The sequence below is a fragment of the Sitophilus oryzae genome, unplaced genomic scaffold (assembly GCF_002938485.1).
Source record: "Sitophilus oryzae breed Bouriz unplaced genomic scaffold, Soryzae_2.0 scaffold_179_pilon_pilon, whole genome shotgun sequence".
Taxonomy (NCBI): domain Eukaryota; kingdom Metazoa; phylum Arthropoda; class Insecta; order Coleoptera; family Curculionidae; genus Sitophilus; species Sitophilus oryzae.
In genome coordinates this window covers 975,198-999,565 of record NW_022146501.1, presented here as the reverse complement: position 1 = coordinate 999,565, position 24,368 = coordinate 975,198, and the positions used below count along the sequence as shown (strand labels likewise).

The window sequence follows — 24,368 nt, the reverse complement described above, 5'->3', positions numbered from 1 at the left end:
GGTTTTGTTGCAATCTGCTGTGGTTTAAATAAATTAAAAAATTAATAAAATATATCAATATAATCTCTTTTTTTTCTAGAAGACATCATAAAATATATATTTATGTTAATAAAATCAGAGACTTATTTCCCATTCCAAAAATATTGATGATTTTGATGACTCTATCCTGCCCTCGCGTAAAGCAATAAACTTTTTTTTATTCGTCTATAAATAGTAAAATTTATATAAAATTATAAATATTCCTTTTTTAATCGTTAAAAGTGTTTTATTACGTTGTTGTGAACATACATTTAATATGGTTATATGTATATGTATATTCGACAAATTGTATAAAATATTATTTTTACCCTTATTCTACGGCTATGCCTAAAGAATTTAAGGTACGAAAAATACCATCAACATTATTATTCTTCTCAGAAAGATGGGTGATGCAAATAAACAGAACCATTACCTTAAGATGAAATTTGGAAGAAATAGTCATAAATAGTTGCATCATTTTAGTTTTCCTTTGTAATTCGTTTACTTTCAGACGCGATGTCTGGTTTCTATTTACTTAAGAAATGGTCATGTTTGTCCCTTTGCAAACCTACCTGAAAATATTATTAAGAAATAGTAGGTACGCCCGTGGATTTTCGGAGAGGGCATTCTCATAAAAGCACGGTCACAGAAGGGACCGGGAACATTCATAAAATTTTTCATAGACGTAATACTGCTAAATTTATATTTTGTATTAAAAGTTTAAAAATAAAAAGTAATAACAACTTAGTAAGAATTTAATTATAAAAAAAATAAAGAATAACATTCCCAACAAGTGGTGATACGAGTCAAATAGAGAACTACAACATTTGGTGGCAGCGACTACAAGATTGGTGACGACGGTGGTCCAATCCAGGATCACGACATTGGTGGCAGCGGTAAAACTACCAAGGTTTCCTGAAGGTGCGCCAGACGCAGCAGAAAACCTACCAGTTTTGGAAGAAGATAGAGGCAACGGGCAGTTCTTGAAGGTGCACCAAGAAGCAGCAAGAAGCCCGACACGAGACGTAGACATTGGGGACACTGAAGGAGCGCCAGACGCAGCAGCAAGTCTCCAGGGAAGCTTTTGTTTTCACCAGATGATGACGGGGTAAGTCTTTCATTTGTTTGCTGTATTGTGACGCTACTGTTTTTCTTCTGATTTTAGTTAGTTAGATTTAAGTTAAGACAATAATAATTCTGGGCTGCAAATAAAAAAAAAAAAAAAAAAAATATTGCTTAAAATTCGTAAATATTTTTTTTCTCTCTTCAAACTAAAAATACATCTATAAAAATAAATAATAATTCTTAAACTAAAGTAATAAATCATTAATAAAATATAATAATGGCAGGAGGTAAAGACGCAACTGATGTTCTGAATTTAATAAATTCATTTGATGGTCAGGGTGACGCAAATTCACCCAATTTTTCTTAAAAAATTGTGATTCAATATTAAAAATTGTCAAAGTGGATCAAAAAGAATTACTAGTAGATTTAATTTTTGGTACTAAATTAAAAGGGAAGGCACAAGAGGTAACACAATATAAACAGTTTCAAAATTGGGAAGAACTAAAAGATTTCTTATTAGAGCACTTTACTGATAAAACACCACCATCGCATTTTCTAACACAAATAATGAATATAAAGCAACATTTTAGGGAAACTGTAAAAGAATATGGCGATAGATTACAAATTCTCTTTAATAAATATAAAGAAACGTGTCACTTAAATTATGCAAATAACGAAGCTACTGTTTTAATAGAAAATTTAAACTCCATTTTAGTCAATACTTTTAGAAAAGGACTCAACGATGAAAAAATTCAAATGCGTATTATTGCCGAAAATACTACATATTTAGATAAAGCTTTATCATTAGCAATTGAAATGGAACTTGAGAATAATGACAGGTTTAAAAACTCGCATTTTAAAAATATAGGTTTTGTAGAGCGTGGAAATAGACAATTAAATAATCATTCTTCTAATAATTCCTGTTTATTTTGTTTTAAAAATAATCATTTAACATCACAGTGTAGACAGCTTAGGCAATACGAACAAAATAGTAACTCATATAATAGAAATGTACCTAGCAATAATCAGACACGCCCACCGCAAAATTTTAATAGCAATAATAATTTTTCAAATAGACAAGACGTAAATACAGTACAATATAATCAAGGACGTTTCACTAATCGAAACTACAACAATCAAAATTTTAATCAGAACAACGACGTGCGTAATTATAATCGTAATTATGGTAACAATTATAACAGTAATAATCCTCGTTCAAATTACAATAATAGATATTCTCAGAATCCAAGAAATTTTAATAACTCACAAGTTCCTCAACGGCAGCAAAATGTTTCGATACCTCAACAATCTCAAAATTTTTCTAATTACAATAATGAATCCAGTACTACCAATTTTAATAGTTCAAATAATAGATCACCACAACAAATTCAAACTATAAATTCTCAGTCGTTAATCAATTCAGCAGATAATTATTTTTCAGAACCGAGCACATCTCAAAATTTTTCGGGAAACGAGAGCGAAGCCTTGGTCGCGAGCAGCCGATTAAGCGCTTCTTAAAATTAGATAATAGCTGTTCTATGAATTACACACTACCTGAGCATAAAAATAAAATTAAAATTGAGCAAAACTTAATTGACATACCGCATAAATCAGTATTATTTTCCGATAGTTACCAACAATTAGAGATAATTAAAATCCCTTCTTTAGATATAAAAGATAAAGAATTACATCTTTTATTAGATACAGGGGCAGATATATCTTTATTGAAAGAATGTATCTTATTACAAAATAATCTAAAATTAAATAAAACTTGCATTATAGAATTAAAAGGTATAAGTAAAGAACCTGTATTTACTAAAGGTGTTTGTAACATCCCAATTAAATTAAACAATAACAAAGCAATAACTCATCCTTTTCACATTGTGCCAGATAGTATACCGATTAAAAGTGATGGACTATTAGGACGCGATTTTTTGCAAAAGTATAAAGCCAAAATAAATTACGAAGACGGAGTCATTAATTTTGAAGACAATTTTTTTAAAATTTTGCCGTCAGAAGCAACTACAATAATTCCCGCGAGATGTCAAATTATTGTACCTGCTCTAGCTAATTTATCTTCGTCCGAAGGCATAGTAGTTTCAAAACAATTATCCGAACATTTATATCTAGGGTCAAGCCTAACAAAAGTCCAGAACTATAAATGTTTAGTTAGCATATTAAATATTTCTAATGAAGCTCAAACTATCCATACACCTAGAGTGAATGTCGAACCTATTTCTTTTAATGAGTACGAATTTATAGAAACATATAATTATGACATTATCGATCGTTTTGCTAAAATAAGAAAAGAAATTAATCTAGACCAATTAAATGAAGAAGAAACTAATTCAGTATTAGATATTTGTAGAGATTTTAACGATATTTTTTACTTAGAAGGCGATAAACTAACAAGCACCAACACAATAAAACACACTATACCGACAGAAAGTAATAAAGGTCCTATTAACGTAAAACCTTATAGATTGCCTTTCAAACATAAAGAAATAATTAATGAACAAACTGAGCAAATGTTAAAAGACGGGGTAATTTCCGCTTCGGACAGTCCTTGGAATAGTCCTTTACTAGTTGTTCCTAAGAAAAGCGACCCATTATCACCTAAATTTAGAGTATGCGTTGATTTTCGAAAGTTAAATGAAATTACCATTGGAAACGCATATCCTCTACCTAATATAGCAGAAATTTTAGACCAGTTAGGAAAATCTCATTATTTTACTACCTTAGATCTTACTAGTGGATTTCATCAGGTAGAAATGGACGAAAAAGATAAAAATAAAACCGCTTTTAGCACTAATACAGGACATTACGTTTATAACAGAATGCCTTTCGGTTTAAAAGGAGCTCCCGCCACATTTCAAAGACTCATGAACACAGTTTTAAGCGGTCTTAATGGTATGAAATGCTTTATTTATTTAGATGATATAGTAATTTATGCAAACAACTTAAATGAACATAACGATAGATTAATTGAAGTTTTTCAAAGATTTAGACAACATAATTTAAAACTTCAACCTTCGAAGTGTCAGTTTTTACGAAAAGAATGTTTATACTTAGGTCACATTATTACAGAAAACGGCATTAAACCAGATCCATCAAAAATTCAATGTGTAACAAACTTTCCGCAACCTAAAAATCCTAAAGATATAAAATCTTTTTTAGGGCTTGTAGGATATTATAGGAAATTTATCAAAAATTTCGCTAAAATTGCTAAACCTTTAACCGAATTATTAAAAAAAGATTCTGTTTTTAATTGGGGTATAAAATGCGAAAATTCTTTCCAAATTCTTAAAGATAGTATAACTTTTCCACCTGTTCTCCAATACCCAGATTTTACCAAAGAATTTATTATAACAACAGATGCGAGTAATTTCGCAGTAGGAGCAATTTTATCGCAGGGTAAGGTTAATCATGATCGTCCAATAGCGTTTGCTAGTAGAACTCTAAATAAAGCAGAACAAAATTATTCAACTTCAGAAAAAGAGCTAACTGCAATCGTCTGGGCAGTAAAACATTTCCGTCCATATATTTTTGGCACAAGATTTAAAATTGTTACAGATCACAAACCCCTACTCTATATATTTAATATCAAAGACCCTGGTTCTCGTTTGACGCGTTTTAGAATAAAACTTGAAGAATATGACTATGAAATAATTTATAAAGCTGGAAAGATTAATACAAATGCTGATGCATTGAGTAGAATAGTTAGCACAACAAATGTCAATTCTATTATTACCAATTATGATAATTTTAAAACACATCTCGAAAGCCATATAATTATTAATTCCAAAGTCAAAGAAAAAAACACAAATCTGTTTGAAACACCACAACTTATACCTATAGTTTTATTTTTGCCAAAATTATTCAACAAAAACGACTTTAAAATTCTAGAAAAAAATAAACAAATTAATACATTTTTAGAACATTACGATAACACAAATCCTTTAGACATGCCGTCAGTTTTTCAGTATCAACAAAATAATTGTAATATATTTCTATTAACAGACAACGAAAATACATTCAGTGATATTAATTATGAAAATATTTGGTCTTGCTTACTAACTTTACGAAATATTATATCCAACGAAAAAACCGAACTATCATTTATAAAATATCATTACAACTCATTAGTCAAATGGGAAATCGTTCTTCCTATGATAAGATATATTTTTAAAGACCTCTATTCAGAAATTACAATATTTAACAACAGTCTTATCAACCCCTCAGATGCTGAAAAAGTTGTATTATTAAATGAAAATCACAATTGTCCATTAGGAGGTCATCAAGGGTCATCCCGCACATATAAAAAATTATCTCAATTATATACATGGAAAGGTATGAAAAAAGACATAAAAGAGTTTATAAAAAAATGTGAACTTTGTCAAAAAAATAAACAGTCTCGAAAAACAAAAATGCCTATGGTAATTACGACCACGGCATCAAAACCGTTCGAAAAATGTTTTTTAGATATAGTTGGACCACTACCAGAAACCGAAAATGGTCACAAATACATATTAACCTTTCAGGATGATTTAACAAAATATATAATTAATATACCTATGAGAAATCAAGAAGCTGTAACTGTAGCGCATCATTTTGTAACGAATATTATATGCATTTACGGAATACCTGACATGCTAGTCACAGATCAGGGGTCAAATTTTTTAAGTGATATTTTTAAAAGTACTTGCAAGTTTTTAAAGATAAAAAAGATCCAAACAACAAGTTATCACCCAGAGTCAAACGGAGCACTAGAACGCTCTCATAAAGTTCTAGAAGAATATTTAAGACACTTCATTAAGACATCTCAAACAGACTGGGATAATTGGATTCCCTATGCAACATTTACATATAATACTACACCTCACACTGCTACACAATTTTCTCCATTTGAACTTTTATTCGGACATATTCCTACATTACCAACATCAGTTAAACAACCACCTAAAGTCAATTATACTTATGATGATTTCATAAACAATCTTAAACAAAAAATGCAACATTCTAATCAATTAGCTAAAGAAAACTTATTAAAATGTAAAAACATATCAAAAAATAATTACGATAAAAACAGTTATACCAGAATATTCGACATTGGTGACAAACGTATAATTCAGTCAGATAGAGCAATTTTTATTCAACTACAAACCAGTAACACTTGGTTATTTGCAGTTCCTCATCCAGAAACTCTTACGATATCATGTAATAATAAAAAAATCACGTAGATGTAATACTAAAAAATTGCGGTAGTGTCACTATAGGTAAACAATGTAAAGCTTATAGCGCATCATCAATGCTAATCCCTCATGGAAATACAGTCCAGTCCAATATTTCAAGTGATTTTATTCCACCATTCGACATTAGTGATAATTGTTGCGAAAGGATAAAGGAAGAAAAAATAAACATTAGTGAAATATTTCTCAACGAACATTATAGGAAATTAACAAAGCACATCCCCGAACTTAATGTAGCGAGCCATAAGCTAGAAGATATTGAAAAGTTAGGTGATGAAATTCTAAAAAGGAAACTTGTAAACAATTATACATTTCCAGCATCTGTAATTGCCTATATCTTAGCTCTTCTTGCTATTATTTTTATTATTTATAAATTGTATACAAAATGTACTAACAAGACAGCCTGTTGCGGAATTATTCCAAACTTATGCATTAGAGTTAATCAGTCTGTGGAACCATCTTCTAGAAATAGTGATAGATATGTTGCTCATTATAATCGTAATATTAGCCAAAACTCTGAAAATGTAGGTAACTATGAAAACTCCGAAGAAGAGAATGTTAATTTACAGGCGCCCTCGCGCAGACCCATTGGGTATGTACCATCAAGGCGACCATTAAAAGAAAAATAATTTCCGCATTTGATACATTTTAAATCTGCAATAGTTATAAAAAAAATGTTAGTTAAGTTAGAATGTAAGTTAGTTATAATTAGTAGTTAAGACTTGTATAATACTTTTATATATGTACTTTTATTCATTTCCATCTGAGTTATACTAATTAATTATATAAACATTTGTTTTGAGATTTCATATCACTTTCACCTCATGAAATCTCTCATTAAGGGAGGTGTTGTGAACATACATTTAATATGGTTATATGTATATGTATATTCGACAAATTGTATAAAATATTATTTTTACCCTTATTCTACGGCTATGCCTAAAGAATTTAAGGTACGAAAAATACCATCAACATTATTATTCTTCTCAGAAAGATGGGTGATGCAAATAAACAGAACCATTACCTTAAGATGAAATTTGGAAGAAATAGTCATAAATAGTTGCATCATTTTTAGTTTTCCTTTGTAATTCGTTTACTTTCAGACGCGATGTCTGGTTTCTATTTACTTAAGAAATGGTCATGTTTGTCCCTTTGCAAACCTACCTGAAAATATTATTAAGAAATAGTAGGTACGCCCGTGGATTTTCGGAGAGGGCATTCTCATAAAAGCACGGTCACAGAAGGGACCGGGAACATTCATAAAAATTTTTCATAGACGTAATACTGCTAAATTTATATTTTGTATTAAAAGTTTAAAAATAAAAAGTAATAACAACTTAGTAAGAATTTAATTATAAAAAAATAAAGAATAACATTCCCAACAAGTGGTGATACGAGTCAAATAGAGAACTACAACATTTGGTGGCAGCGACTACAAGATTGGTGACGACGGTGGTCCAATCCAGGATCACGACAACGTGGACGTCTAAATGGTTCTCGAAAAATAATGGAGACGACTACGCGAGACCCGATCTCTGGTCTATTTTTAACTTCTGTCATAAGCTATAAGGACGAACTCACGCAGAGAGCCACAAGAATTAAAAATATTCAGTATAATCAATTTTTTTGAAAGAAAAATATTTAGTTAAGTCCAGGGTTGGGTAACGACACGTAGAAAATGATTTATTATCTACGTGTACGTAGAAAAATGCGTAGGAAATGGCGAATAATATGTGGAGTATTAATAGTCTATTACCACAGTTTAAAGAATATAAATATATACAGTTGGCTCACTCTAAGGAATTCTATTGTTATTTTGACTTCAAAGGCGGCCCGTGACCCTTCGAGATGACAAAAAATTTGTACGTTTACCGGGTGCAGCGGAAGTGCTATTTTATCAGTCAGAACGCTGGCCGTATACTAGGGATACACTAAAAATACTAAGGAATTTTAATATAGCAAGTAGAAAAATAAAAATACAGTAGTAGTTTTATTGATTGACAGTTTTAGTTGTCTTTAATAATTGATCAATATTTATTTACTTTCTTCTTATTATTATTTAATAACATATCTCTGTAGCAAATTCTAATACGGTTATGATATTGTTCTGGTGTATAATTTTCATATCTGTGGGATCCTATCAATCCTAAGGTACTTTTTTTTATATTTACTGTTACATAACATTTAGTAAAAACTCTAAAAAACTTGTCAATAGCAGTTGTATGCACGTATATTGTTGTGTGCACGTATATTGTATGCAACAAGTTGTATGCACGTATTTTTTAAAAACGGTTAAGTTTCCCAAAAAACGCTTAAGCACGTATATTTTATTTTGTCTTTTTACATATTTTAAGATTTTTTAAAAATGTATACAGGGTGTTTCGGAAAATCTGGTCATTGATTAATCACGATCCTGCTTAAAGCGCTTGACATAAAAAGCTGATTTTTGGAAAACAGATTGGCTTTAGGGTGTAGAGGTTCAATAAGGAGGGGTTTCTCGAATCTCAAATTCCAAGAGGGTGAAAACGCCCCTCAAATATTATTTAAAAAACGGTTAGTTTTTTGGGAAAACGCTTGGACAAGCATAATTTATTTGGTTTTTTTAAATATTTTGAAATTTTTAAAAAAATCATACAGGGTATTTCAAAAAGTTGGGTAATTTCTTAACCACGATTCTGCTTAAACTGCTTGACGTAAAAAGCTTATTTTTGGCAAACGGATTTTTCGAAAATCAAATTCCAACGAGATGAAACTACCCCTCAAATATTACCAAGTTATATAATAATATCGCCATATTGTTTTGTCTCATGCTGACATAAATGTGAGAAAATTTTATCCAGTTTGTATGTTAATGGAAATTCTTGTTTTGCTTTATCATCACCATTACAAACGATTAATTCGACGCGAACGAAGTCGCTGATACACGCTAGTAAAATTATAAAGCTAGAATAGTGTACGGTTTTATATTAACTCTAATTTTTTGGAAGTTTATAAAAAGCATTCATAAAAAATATATATTCTTCAAATCCTTCAATTTTATACCTGTTAGGATGAAGTTTAATTTCAAAAATGCGCACATAGTGCGCACACTGTTTTTTTTAATGGAAACATATTTACTACTTCGTTAAATTTGAAGAAAATATGGACGCAATAGTTATAGATTTATTCATTGTACAAATATTTCGCTTGTCTCAAGTAACTAAATTAAAATACAGTAATATTAAATTATGTACATTTATTATATGCGGCTTATATCAAATCTACTACGCTTTATACATACTTCAAAAGTGACCTTATCTAGCCGCTACGATTTATTGCTTTTCGCGATAACATTAATTAAAATTGTTAATCATTAATTTAGATTAATTTTTTTCTTATTGGGGTTATGAGTAACGTAGATTGAGTGTTTCTGTTTGACGCTGTTCAGGCTTTTTGTTCCGATACACACATTACACTAATTTTAACTTTATATTTGGCGAGATAGAGATGAGATGATTGTCATTGACCTTTCCGTTTTTTTAATTAATTAGTGCCTTGTTTGTTTTCTGTTAGACCTTAATTTGTTGTTAATTACATCGTCTTAAACATTTTATGATTACGAATTGCATTTCCTTGTGACACACGATGAAAAATAAACTTGTGGTAACTCTGGGTAACGATCTGTGCCAGACGCGACTAAGAAAATCGCTATAATAATCACTGAATAACGGTATAAGTATCTATACTAATAGAGGGTTGTTCACCACATACGACACGGAATATTGTAGCTAAACGATTAGATTTTTACAAATTGTAAGTTTTGGGTTCGTTGAAGGACTATTAGAGCTACAATTTAAAAATATTTTTACAAGTTACAGAGTGTCCCAAATAAATAAAAAATATCAAAGTTGTATTTTTTTAAATGGAACACCCTGTATATTATTACATTTTTAGTTTCTATGATTAAAATAAAGGTAAATTTGATTAAGGTTTATTACACTTAAACCTTACCGTTTTTGAAATATTTTCAATTTTGTGAAATTGCAGTATAAATTTTAAGGCTTCCTTTCTCCGAGGGTATGAAAGTTTTTAATACTAAAGTTTTACTGAAGTTTATTTATTGACGATTTATTTAGTTTTTTTTACTTATTTTGAAATTTTTTAAAAAATCTTACAGGGTGTACCAGAAAGTTGGGTAATTTCTTAATCACGATTCTGTTTAAACTGCTTGACGTAAAATGCTTATTTTTGGCAAACGGATTTTTCGAAAGTCAAATTCCAACGAGATGAAACTACCCCTGAAATATTACCAAGTTATATAATAATATCGCCATATTGTTTTGTCTCATGCTGACATAAATGTGAGAAAATTGTCCAGTTTGTATGTTAATGGAAATTCTTGCTTTGCTTTATCATCGCCATTACAAATGATTAATTCGACGCGAACGAAGTCGCGGGTACACGTAAAATAAGTATGCCGAAGCCTACTTTTATAAACGTTACTGTTAACAGCCGATTGATTACCAGAAATCAATAAAATAAATTATTGAGACGTTGAAAGAAGCAATAAATACATATAATTTGTTGAAGAAATCATAAATATTTTCAAGAGAAACGATGTTTACGGTCAATTTAATGGTATTAAAAATAAGTAATACGTTTAATCGTATTATGTTGAGAGTATTGAGAATATAGAAATATCATTATGAAAGGTACCAAAATTTAAACAATGCCATTTCTGATGTTATTTTTTCTTCTGCATTAAATCTATGATTGATTTTGTAATTCAAGCCCGTATAACAATAGAAAATATCTTCGTACAACAATTTCGAATCCATTTTAGGCCGTAGAATCGAAGATTTCTTTACCGTTAGCTAATACACGAATACAAATAAAGAGTTGTCGAGATTAGTAAACGTTTCTTTATTTGACGCCAGCATAAATCAAAATCACTCGGTATAGAGAAAGAGATTAGTAGTTTTCATTTCTCAGAATCGACCATTGGAAACGACAGATGTCTATTGAGTACTGTTACTTTTTTTTACATTACACTTACAAATCTTTTATTTTTATTATTTATGGTTTATTCTACAGGGTGGTCGGAACTGTAATCCGGAAACTTCGGCAGCATATTCTGCAGATAAAAATAAGTGAAAAAGTTCGTACAAATGTATGTCTTAAAATGCTTAGTTTCGGAGATACAGGGTGTAGAAGTTTCATTTTTATTTCGATTTTTTCCGAATAATTTTCGAAAGAAATCAGAACATGTATATTATTTCGTATATTCTTCATTTTATTGATTTTATGGAAAGCACTGTTCATTAAAATGTTGTATCCTATGTTATAGGGCTTGTTTCTCTCTACAATTTCCTGTCTCACAATGTACCGTTTGTGTCCGGGAAGGGACGTCAATATTTAGATGAAAATTGGTGTCTGGGAGTTTTTTCACATGGGAAATTTGATTTTGATGTCAATATGACTCCTACTAGTAGACATCCTGTATTTGAAGTTGTTTTTTAGTCAGTTATTTTAACTAAATATATAAAAAAAGGAGTATTAAAGAGTTTTAGAGGTGGTAACTCGAGTTCTCTCTGCTGAAAAGGGTTCGTATGACCTGACAAACAGCAATAAAATTTACTGGGGTAACTGAAACACAGACTTATAGGGCAATAAAAACGGATTTTATTTCTGTTTAAGTTTAATTATGTCTAAACGTTCGCGCATAGGGTCTACACGCTGAATAATATGTGTTTGAAACCTTTTTTTTCATATTTTCAAATAAATCCAAAATAACCGAAATATTTTGCATTGAAAATTAAAAAAAAAATGATTCTTTAACGATACATTTTTTTTACTAAAAATTAAAAACATTTCCAAAAAATTTCAAATTTTCAAAACATGCACTATAAAATCAGACTTTTTTCTATGGTCTTCAGATTAAATAGAAAAAATAATCTAATAGTCTTCAGATCGATTACTGTCTCTTATCTTCAGTAGTTAGTACCGTCACAGAGTAGAGACACTAATATATTAGTTTTAACACTTATAGAATTTAAAGAAAATTAATTTTCAACACGTACTCGGATTTTATACATTTTCAACTTAACATTCGACATTTTCTACGCTTTTTTCTACATACACGTAGAAAATTAATTTTCTATACCCAGGGTCAGAAAATATTATAAACTGAAACACAAGCAGAAAAAAAACCTTATGAGGCAATAAATCGAACCCTACGAGCTCCAATCGACATAGGGACCTAAAAAGGGCCAATTCCCGAGCTGTATTACGATGATCGGACAGAAAATAGAGACATAAGATAGGTCAGAACAATATATTCGTATATATTCCGCAGAAATAGCCCTTCTTGACCAATAAAGTTCCGAAATAAGTCCCGAAATTGATCAATATATCAAAGATTTTCTCAAAAATATACTTTTAAGATAGTACTAAATCTAGACATACCATCCTGGTCACTTAATCTGCGTGGTCTGTATTTTAATCCACGCGACAAAGATAAATATAAATGACCGATTGACAGAGAGAGACTAATAAAATAAAAAGCCGCATACAGTGTTGCCGGTTTTTTACGTTTCTATTTTTAATAGATATAAGGCAATTTTAACAGTTACTATGGAAAAATAATAACTGTTTATATATTTATAACTAATTTATTTTTGTTTCGTAAAATATTTTGATTAAAAGAAAATATGCAAAAGTGGGCAACGCTGTGCCGGTCAAGCTTAATCACGCGATTAAAAGTTTATTTGGTTTGAACTGTATTTTAAAAACTTTCATGTATACTACTGAAATAAAGATAACATTATATCGCAGCTAAATATAATCTATTACAGCTGTAAAATAAGTAACTAATTGGTGAGAAATAAAGTTCCAACCCTAGATGCAACACTTTTCGTAAACGTTTGAAATTTTGATGCAAAATCCGGCAACACCGCATAGAACAAATGTATCAACTCAACTTTTATCTCTTTTTAATACTTTTCGTTAAGCTGTTACATGACTGTCTTACACGTTAAAATCCAGATAGGTATACTTCTCTCCACAGTTTGAGTTTTTAAAGAAAAAAAAAACACAGTAATAGTTAAAAAATAATGTAAAATAATATGTTATTAATCTATACCAATACATAAAATCCTTAAGTGACTGACATACTGATTAATCACGATCCTGCTCAAACCACTCAACGTAAGAAACTCAATTTCGGCATACAGGTTGATTCTAGGGTGTAGAGGTTCGAGAAGAAAGGATTTTTCGTAATTCCAGTTCCAAGAGGGTGAAACCACCCCTCAAATATTACAATATTTTTTATTTAAAAAACGGTCAAGTTTGCGAAAAAACGCTAAAACACGTATATTCTATTTTGTTTTTTTACATATTTTAAGATATTTTAAAAATGTATACAGGGTGTTTCGAAAAATCTGGTCATTGATTAATCACGATCCTGCTTAAGGCGCTTGACGTAAAAAGCTGATTTTTGGAAAACAGATTGACATTAGGGTGTAGAGGTTCGATAAGAAGGGATTTTTCGAAACTCGAGTTCTAAGGGGGTGAAACTATCCCTCAAATATTAAAATATTTTTTATTTAAAAACCGGTGAGTTTTTCAGGAAAAACTCTTAAACACGTATATTTTGTTTCGTTGTTTTACATATTTTAGGATTTTTTATAAATTTATACAGGGTGTTTCATAAAATATGACCGCTGAGTAATCACGATTGTGCTTAAACTGCTTGACGTTTAAAGCTGATTTTTGGCAAACGGATTGACTGTGGGGTGTAGAGGTTCGATAAGGAGGGGTTTCTCGAATGTCAAATTCCAAGAGGGTGAAAACGCCCCTCAAATATTACAATATTTGTTATTTAAAAAACGGTTAGTCTTTCGGGAAAACGCTTGGACTAGTATAATTTATTTGTTTTTTTTTTCATATTTTGATTTTTTTTTTAAATCATACAAAGTGTTCCAAAATGTTGGGTAATTTCTTAACCACGATTCTGCTTAAACTGCTTGACGTAAAAAGCTTATTTTTGGCAAACGGATTTTTCGAAAGTCAAATTCCAACGAAATGAAACTACCCCTCAAATATTACCAAGTTATATAATAATATCGCCATATTGTTTTTTCTCATGCTGACATAATAATGGAAATTCTTGCTTTGCTTTATCATCATTACAAATGATTAATTCGACGCGAACGAAGTCGCTGGTACACACTAGTCTATTAATAAATTCAATCTAAAATTTCTGATATCTTCAGTGACTTTATTTTCACAGTACGAACAAAGTGAGTGAATAATTTAGAGATTTGTAATAATGTTTCCATTGGACTCAAGCCAAAGTTAATGAACACACTTCAAAGCTATCTCCGTCCGAGCTAAAATATTTTTATAATATTCGGATATTTTACAATGACCGTCCCTAAATAAACAAAACATCTCAGAAAATATATTTTATTTGGTTCGGTTTGGTTTGGTTGATGAAAAGTGCTAATTTGGTTGATGAAAAGTGCTAAGGATCACGCGACAGCACAAACGTCAAAAAAATTTGATTTAAAGCTAAGAAAATCAACATAATAAACTTAAAAATGTACCTGTGTACCAATGTCCTCATTTTTCATGCATATTTTCATCGATAGATTCTGAATAAAATATCTAGCTCATTTGCTAGCTCAAAACTAGAATTATTAGAGTTAAGTAACTCGCATTTTCATTGGAGGACATTGTCATATTTACTTCAAACCAATAATCAACGAGGATATTCGTATAATTTAACAAAAATTACTGTAAATTACTATAAAATAATGAACAAAACAAGTAAACAAGAACAGAAAACACGAATTTTTGGTTAGGTTCAAAATTTCTTCTCTTCTTAAATCAAGTTTGTATTTTGGGTGGTATTTCACAAATTTTGCAGGTTATTGAGGAAACAGAAAATGTAGAGGGTGGGTCAAATTCGACGCTTTTAAATGGAAACGCCCTTTTTTTATAATTTTTTTTAAATTAATAATTTAAGAGTTATCAACAGAAAAATTGATTTTTTATTTGGGACACCCTCTATATTTTTAATTAACTGAAAAGAATTTAAAATTACCTTTCCAAAAATATAACACACTTGATATTTTGTTATAATCCCCTTCGCCACTTTTAACTAGTAGGCTTTGGACCCCTTATTGATGATATGCCCTTAATGGAACTCGAAAACATATTTTTCCAGCAAGACGACGCTCCGCCTCTGAACGCTGAAGTTATTAGCAAATTTTTGCAGCTAATTTCAAGAATAATTGAATAGCTAACCAAGATCCCAGCCGTTGGCCGTCGAGGCCGCCTGACTTAGTGCCCATGGATCTAATCATAGAGGTTAAAATAAATGATCTAATCCAATGGATATATTTGCGGAAGAATAAAGGTTCCTTATTCTTCCGTATAATCTAGACAAGAATTAGAAATACTTAGCAGTTATGAGAGGGTATCTTTCACCCCCATTGAGTTAATGAATTCCGCGAGAAATTTTCAAAAACTACCCCGTCTGTCCCTAACAGAAGACGGTCGATATGTCAAACGCCTGTTCATGTCTTGGTTTGCTATTTATTTTTATTGTTATTAGATATAGTTTAAATGTGTTGATGTTGGTTAAATATATTTTAAATTGTTATAAAATTCTGCATCTCTCATAGCAAATATTATTTTCGTTTTAATTGATGCACACAGCTAGAATTTTTTTGCATTACAGCCGGTGCCGTTCAAATCCTACTTATTTAAAGCGGGCGAATTTTTATATACTCTATATCTCGAAGAGGAATCGAGCAAAATATCAAGTGTGTTATATTTTTGGAAAGGTAATTTTAAATTCTTTTCAATAAATTAAAAATGTCCCATATAAAAAAATCAAATTTTTTGTTGATAATTCTTAAATTATTAATTTTAAAAAACTTATACTTAAACCATTAAATTCTACGTAAAAAGGTGTTTTGGAAATGTTTTCATAAAAATACAAAATTTTCCATAGCAAAAAAGTTACAGCGATTTGTTAAAAATGCATATTTTTGAAAAACATCCCGTAACTCCGAAACGGTAATAGATATTTTTTATTAGAATCTATTGATACACTCGATACAGATAAATCCTGACATATACGTCACTTACTCCACTGTCCGCGTTCAAGAACTGTCCGAACTTCCAAGGGAACTGTCCCCCGGACAAACCGTGTCTTTGAAAATCCATTTTCTCGCACCGCAATCCAAAAAATCCGGAAAAAATCACACCAGTGAAATCGTCACATAACTGCGGGCACCAAACTATTTTTTTTTTCGAAAAAATCTTCAAAATCGATCAAATCACGCACACAAAAATGATAAGATAAAACTCGAACACGTATGTAACCGAAAAAATGATTTAAATAATAATTATTACACTTATGTAAAATAAGTTTGTCTGTGTCTATGTAACCGACGCGCGGCTTATAAAAATGAACGGAAAGTACTACTGATCCAAGTAGAACCGTTTGCCGAGCCAACTGGATGACGTATAAGCTCTATGAATATGTAATAATAACCCAACAACTCTATGAATGTTACGCGGTTGTCCCCCCTCTGCCCGATAGCTCTTTCTAGTGGACCGAAGCGAGACCACTATGCCAACAACAGGCCAGAATTCTCGAGCGAAATTCTTCACCGAAGCCGTAAGAGCATAGTATTAATTCCTGTGGAACAGGCATATTAAGAACACTACCAGCAAAGCCATAAAGGCTCTCAGGATATGCAGAAGACTGGCCGGAAATAGATGGGGCTGCTCCCCTAACATTTTGCGCTGGATGTATACCATGATAGTAAGACCCATGATTACTTATGGAGCAGTTGCCTGGTACACAAAACTAGAGCAACGGACGGCAAGGCTAAACCTATGCAAAGTCCAGAGACTAGCATGCGTTTGCATCACAGGAGCCATGAGAACCTGTCCAACAGCACCAATGGAGGTCATTCTAGATCTAACACCACTGCAGATTGTCATTGGTAGATATGCCAATGCGACAATGATTAGAATGGTCACTAACGGAATTAGTACTGGGAGAATTGTCAGATCAGGGGCTTGGAACACCCTCAAAAACGAAATACCACTCCTGCAACTCCCAGTGGACGATATGCCAAGAACGTACAACTTTGAGAAACATCTCAATGTAGTATTGAGCAATAAAAAGGATTGGAAGAGCGAAACGCTTGCCCAGCAGTTAAAAGACCATACCATAACTTGGTATACTGATGCTTCCAAAACCAATACGGGAACAGGGATCGGAGTGTTTGGACCGAGAGCTAAATACTCCGAACCAATGGGCACTTACCCTAGTATCCTACAGGCAGAAATCTACGCTATCGAAAGATGCGTACAACTTATCTTAGATAGCAACTATCGGAAACAAGAAACAGCCATCTTGTCTGATAGTCAAGCAGCGTTAAAAGCGATCAACTCAGTATCGATCAATTCGAAATTGGTCAAAGAATGCATAGAGAAGCTGAATAAATTAGGCAAAGAAAACAAAGTCCTCCTACTCTGGGTGCCTGCTCACCAAGGGATAGAAGGCAATGAAAAAGCAAATAATCTAGCTAGGAAAGGAGCTAACACTCCACTAACTGGACCAGAACCGTTCTGCTTTCCAAGTGGTAACCAACTCAAGGCGGAACTCAAGAACTTGGAAGATTCCATCCGCAACCTGGAATGGAAATCTTGCAATGGTCTAAGACACTCGAAGAAGTTTCTGAGGGCTTATGATCAAGAAAAATTACAGATCTTCCTGGGTCTGAGTAAGAACAATCTTCGGATTGTCAGGGGTTTTTAACAGGACACTGTCTCCTCAATGAACACCTCAGTAGATTGAAACTAAGAAGAAACGGCGAATGCAGATTCTGTGGGGAAGATGGGGAAACACCAGTACACCTCATCATTGAGTGCGCCGAGACGACAACCATTCGTGCCATGAATTTTGGTACGACTGATATTGGAGATGGAGAACTACCCTCTATAAAACCGTCCCAGATACTGGCTTTTGTCAAAGCTCTGGGACTGTATGATGAGTTATGACTCAAGAAAGTGGGACACAATGGATCTGTAAGGTCGCAGTGATTAACCCCCTTCCCACTCATTCTAAATTCTAAAAAAAAAAATTCTAAAGAGCATAGTAGAAGGAAAAGAGTAGTTGCACCCTCCCAAATATTTTCTGCCAATTTTTACAATCTGTCGAATATCGGCAGATTGCAAAGCGTTTCAGTTGATTCCCGTCCAGGTGGATGACACTTCTTTGGGCTCGAACACACTGACGACCAGGTCGCACCGGCCAGGCCGCACCTACCTCTAAAACCATTAAATCAAATGAGATAGCGCACACTAACGTCCTGGCCGTCCGTTGGTCGTTGCGACCAGAACACTGCACGGAAATATTATTATTTTCTGCCGCTTGTTGCCGGTTTTCTTCCAAATTAATAATTTTTCAGATGAAATCCCTCAAATTCAACGCACTGTAACGTTCTTAGTTCGTTACATGTATTTTTTATATATGATTTATAATATGATGTCTGGCGTATCGTCATCGGATTCCGTATCGTTCAGGCCTGATAATTAACTTGGCACGCTTGGCGTAATTTTTACGTTCCCTAGTCGCCAACCCTGTTATCGTTTCACTGCTCTGTGGAGGCGCTGTCAATATCGCTCCAAGGTTAGGTCGCTCTCCGCGCTTAACCTCACTTTTTTGTTCACCCGGCTTTTAGAAATGGCAATTTAAATCTTGGTGCAAAATCTGAATCAGCTGCCATTTCGAAGCTACAGGTAAAGATGAGTTATTATCTTTTATAGATTCGATATTATTATTGAATATTTTTAGGGTAGAGTTTTGGATTGACCCACCTTAACTCGTATTTGTATTTTGCTGTGTACTTTTGCTGTTGTCCTCCAGGATATTAAATGGAAGAAAGGACAGTTCTTTTGTTTATTATTGAGCCCTCGGAAGTGTTTCGAGGTAGGTTTATTTTGTTTATTAGACCTTGTTTGGTTTTTTAAACAAGAGTTTCGTATTTTTAGGGTCTTATGGACGGACTGTGTCCAAGGTACGGGTAGTGTTCCCCTGTACCGTTATCTTATAGACGGACTGTTTCCAAGGTACGGGTAGTGTTCCCTTGTACCATTATCCTATGTACGGATGTCCTGTGGACGAGTGTCCCCAGTAGGAATGATTTTTCTTGCATATAAAGTGCCCCAGCGTGGATGTAGCTTGAGCCCCATGCTGCTTCGTTCCCATCCATAAGCTAGTTAGTAGTTACGGCTGTTCCAATTCATGGTGTCCTCATTCTGGCCCCTTTTGTTGTATTGGATGGCCGAATACAGAGATGCGAGACCACCTCACGCTGTTACTGTTTGAAGCAAGATTATATAAAGAACAGCTAAGTGTAGATTTAGGTAAAACGTAAAAAATCGTTAGATCTGACAACTCTGTTGAAACTGGTCGTTCATCTGGCCGCAGCTATAAACGCAATGCATCCGGCCAGCCGACGGCCAAACAATAAATACTCCTACTACACATTTTATCAATTTTTATTGTACAAAAAACTGTCAGAAACCTTCATAAGGGCTTCTTTTTGGATAAAAATCATTTTTATTCATCAACAAAATAAATGAAAATTATCTGTTTTCGAAGTAAAAATTTCGTAAAATCAAAAACATTGTTTTAGCTGAAATTTTATCAGCATAAATAATATAAAAAAAATAACCAAAAATGATAACGCCACACAGAACACCTGGTCTAATAACGTTATAGAAGGATATTAAACAAACACTACAGATATGCGATAAAAATACGGAATGGTGCCACAGTGTTTTGATTTTTCATAAATCTCTTGAATTAGTCTAAAAAATTAATGAAAAATAAATATTCCTGGTAGATATGTATGTAATATTTTTTTTTTATTTCAAACGTCACAAAATAATTAATTTTTGCGACCTGATTGACAATAGAAAAAAGTCATTTTGCTCGTTTAAGAGATACCATTATTACAATCAAATACTACGACCTGCTAGACGATATAGTAGGCCTTTTAATGCCGATGTCCTGCAAGAGTTAGACTGCTTGGCAGTGGCTAAACAAAACAACGTATAACATTGCGTTTGGACTTGGAAGAAAATCACAAAGACATTAAAAAGTACCGTCAAATCGGTACTATTTTAAAGGAAAGAATGTTTATTTTTATAATATAATTTTAAACGTTATGTATGTGGAAAAAAGATTTTTCTTTCTTAGTGTTAAACAATACAAATAATACAATACATTCTTCTTTAGATATTTTTGGTAGTTTCCGGCGTATTTAGTCAATGAACGAAGAAAAAAAGGAATGGACAGCCATCGTGGGCTTTGAACAACAACGTTCAAACACATCATGCATAAATAATGGGTTTTTCTTAAATAACAAATCTTAAAAAAGGAAATTCAACACTTATAAATCTTATCTTGTTCTTGTTTCATTTCTAATAAATCCAAAACCTGAAAAATGATCTTTTGTTTACGACATCAAAATTTTTGTTTTAGTTTTTAGTTAAAAAACATAATTTCTTGATGATATGGCAACATAGGTTTTAGATTAAATTTACAGGAAAGAAAATCCAGAAAAGATCCAGTGGTTCTCAAAATTTTAGCAAAAAAATCATTTTTTTTTTGGAAATATTCAAAGTAAAATAACTCCGTTATTTTGGACTTATTTGACAAACGATAAAGAAAAAAATATGTTTCTTTTATCGAGATCTCCTGGGACACCCTGTACAATTAACGTACTGCAAAAGAATACAAGCTCAAAATAATAAGTATTAGAATTAACTACCTGTCATGCATTCAACTGTTTTCCATGATTCAAAATTGTTTATCATGGTATCATGAAAATTGCTTTTTTTTTCAAATAATAGATCAAATTTTTCAAAAATAATCATAATTTAACAAGCGCTTTAAGCAGGATCGTGATTAATCAATGACCAGATTTTTCGAAACACCCTGTATACATGTTTAAAAAATCTTAAAATATGTAAAAAAACAAAATAAAATATACGTGTTTAAGCGTTTTTTCGGAAACTTGGCCGTTTTTTAAATAAAAAATTATTGTAATATTTGAGGGGTGGTTTCACCCTCTTGGAACTGGAATTTCGAAAAATCCCTTCTTATCGAACCTCTACACCCTAGAATCAACCTGTATGCCAAAATTGAGCTTCTTACGTTGAGTGGTTTGAGCAGGATCGTGATTAATCAGTATGTCAGTCACTTAAGGATTTTATATATTAGTATAGATTAAGGGTTTACAATGGTCTGTTATATTTTTTTAGACAATAAACTAAAAATTAAGAGGACGCCCTGAGAGAAATAATCAACTTGGTAAATAACGGGACACCCCAATGATGATGCTGATACTGTTTTTTCTTTATTTATTTTTAAGTGACTATTATACTCCATAGCGACGCCATATTCTTTCGCAATCTAGCCAAACGACATACTGGTTGTACTTAGAATTAATTATCCTCAGGTTTATTCATTCGTTCGATCGGACAAACAATGAGAAGAAAGTGGAAAAATATAGTTAAGTCCGAAAAAGGAAACACAAGGCAACACAAATTGTTTAGGTTTAATGTTATTAGTACGAGCAATAGATAGAACCAGATAAATTTGTTGTTTGTAGCTGTTTTTGGACAGGGGGCAAGAAACAATACACAACACAACGGAAAACAAAGACAACCATTTAAAAATAAAAAGTTGTGGTCATTTCCGGTGAAACAGAAAGTGACAAAAAACAATTGAATACGTCAATCAATCCTAATTTATGGCATATACTAACATACCAAATCACGTTTTTTTATCTGAAAAAATAAAAAAGTTATAGGGGTTGAAACGGACCCGTCTATACAAAACGTTTATTTCACTACCTTATGAAACAATAATTTTCAACAAATAAAAAACGAAAATAAATAAAAAAAAAATTCCTGAGTCACGTGTTGTTGAGAAAAACAATATTTCCGTAAAATTTTTCCACTGAAAAGAGAAAATCCGCATTTTCCGACAGCACTACAACAAGCGTCGGCTTTTATATTCGTTATTAAAGAGAGAAATACTTGCGGCTAGAACAACCAATCTATTAATTAATGTTTGCACAATCGCTAAAAAATGACAGGAAAAAATTATACCGACATACACGAGAGCTCAGAGCGACAAAATAAAATAGCTCTGGTATTTTTACCTTAGATTAATAATATATGAGTTCGGGCTTTGAATAACAAAAAAGGATTAGAATGAATGTAGAACGAGTAAGAGGGGGGGGGTTAATCACTGCGACCTTAAAGATCTATTGTGTCCCCCTTCCTTGAGTCATCACACAATCTATAACCCATCATACCCCTGTTCACCTGTTGTAGAGGGGACAGGGTATTTCCCATCCTCCTTTGACAACAGTTCTTCCCCCGAGGGTACACCCCCTTAGGTGCGATTTCCACCAACCAATTCGCCGGTTCTTGAGATACACAGTAACGCCTCTTCTAGAGACGTTTGCTGGTCGGTGGTCAGAGCAACCTCTGCGGGAAATCCTTTGACAGCACCTCCATTTTCGCTTGTCCAGCAATAGCGACAAAGCTGGTGATACATACCTGCTTGCCTCCCAAAACAACCATTTTTTTTAATGAAAGGTTGTACTCAAATCATTGAAATATTATTTTGTGGGTTAGTTATCACTCTGAACAGGATTCTTGCGGTCGCTGGCGATAATAACTAGATAATTTATTTATCGAGAACTTATTTTTTTCCTGAACTGGCTTTTTATTGGCAGCCCTGGGGCGCCGACAAAAGCGCGGCGCGCCGCGGTGAACGGACAGCCGTTACAATACTGCCAACTTAAGCCTGGATCGGAATTAAAAATTCCTAGACTTATTGGCGTTTACACTTTTTAAAACGTGCCTTACTAGAAAAGACCGGTTGTAGAAATAGTAGTTGGTTATAGTGATCAATTTCAAATTTAAAAAAAAATACATATACAGGGTGTCTAGCCACCTTTAAAAAATAGTGGCTTCATTACTTGACGCCATTTATAAAAGTGAAAGCAATATTTTTCAACATTTACAATAAAGAGTACAAACTGCAGTCGGAAGTACAAGAAGAAGATATATTAAAAGAGCTATAAATAAAATTCAACGATTAATGATTTTTTACAATAGGGAGGGTAACCATTTCGAACAGAGAGCATTAGAAACTAGTTTGTAGAAGAAAATGTATTTATAATAATAACTACGAATAATATGATGCATATTATTTACAATAAAAAAAGTTAAAAATAATATCTTTTAATTGCTGACCTGGATATTATTTATTTGAATCTTTCAACTGGCTCGATTTCTTTATTTAATATTAATTTAGCGCTGATCAATATTGTTGCGATGAATATAATCAGATTAAATAATTTAAAAAACCAGAGTCGGACTTGAAATTATTTTAATAATTAAATAGTTTTGTTGTTGTTAAGGTACCCAAAACAAAAAAAAAGTATAAGTGTGGCATATCGTTGTACTCAGGAGACAGAGTTCTTTCAAAACCTGGAATAAAAAGTGCAGGTCCGTATTTAAAAAAATTAGGTTGGTCTCTGTATCTCACAAATTATCAGCTAATTTGAAAATCTAAAAATACTATCGGATAGTCCTAATAAAGTGGCTATGAAAATGTGCAATTAGTTTTTTTGATCTTCTAAAAAGTAACGACAGGAAAAAATAAAATTGATTTTCGAAAAAATCCATTTTTTCCAAAAAACTCAGCAATTCTTGAAATTTTTAAAACTTTTTTTTAAAAATTTTTTAGCCGGTAAAATTAAGATCGGTAAAAAAAAGTTATTTTAATTTCACTCAAAATGAGTTATTTGGATCATAAATGACCTAAATACAAAATATTTTCATGGTGTCTGTCTGTCTGTGCGTCTGTAACACGATAACTCAAAAACCGCTAAACCGATTTTAGCCAAATTTGGCACAAAAATACTGTGGCACCCGAGA

At 32.3% G+C, this 24,368-nt stretch overlaps 1 protein-coding gene across 7 annotated transcripts in view; it reads right to left on the bottom strand.

Annotated features, from left to right (window-relative positions):
- The window catches only part of LOC115882876 (protein daughterless-like), a 65,265-nt gene that overhangs the window by 21,832 nt on the left and 19,065 nt on the right, over positions 1-24,368 (bottom strand). Inside the window, exon 1 of one of the 7 annotated variants that reach the window (XM_030901143.1) lies at positions 16,470-16,827. The exons of the other annotated variants lie outside the window; for them this stretch is intronic. Within the exon in view, the coding sequence (XP_030757003.1) occupies positions 16,470-16,547 (78 nt within the window). The 5' untranslated portion in view covers positions 16,548-16,827. Of the gene's footprint in view, positions 1-16,469; positions 16,828-24,368 lie in introns of those variants that run through there. 7 annotated transcript variants of the gene reach the window in all.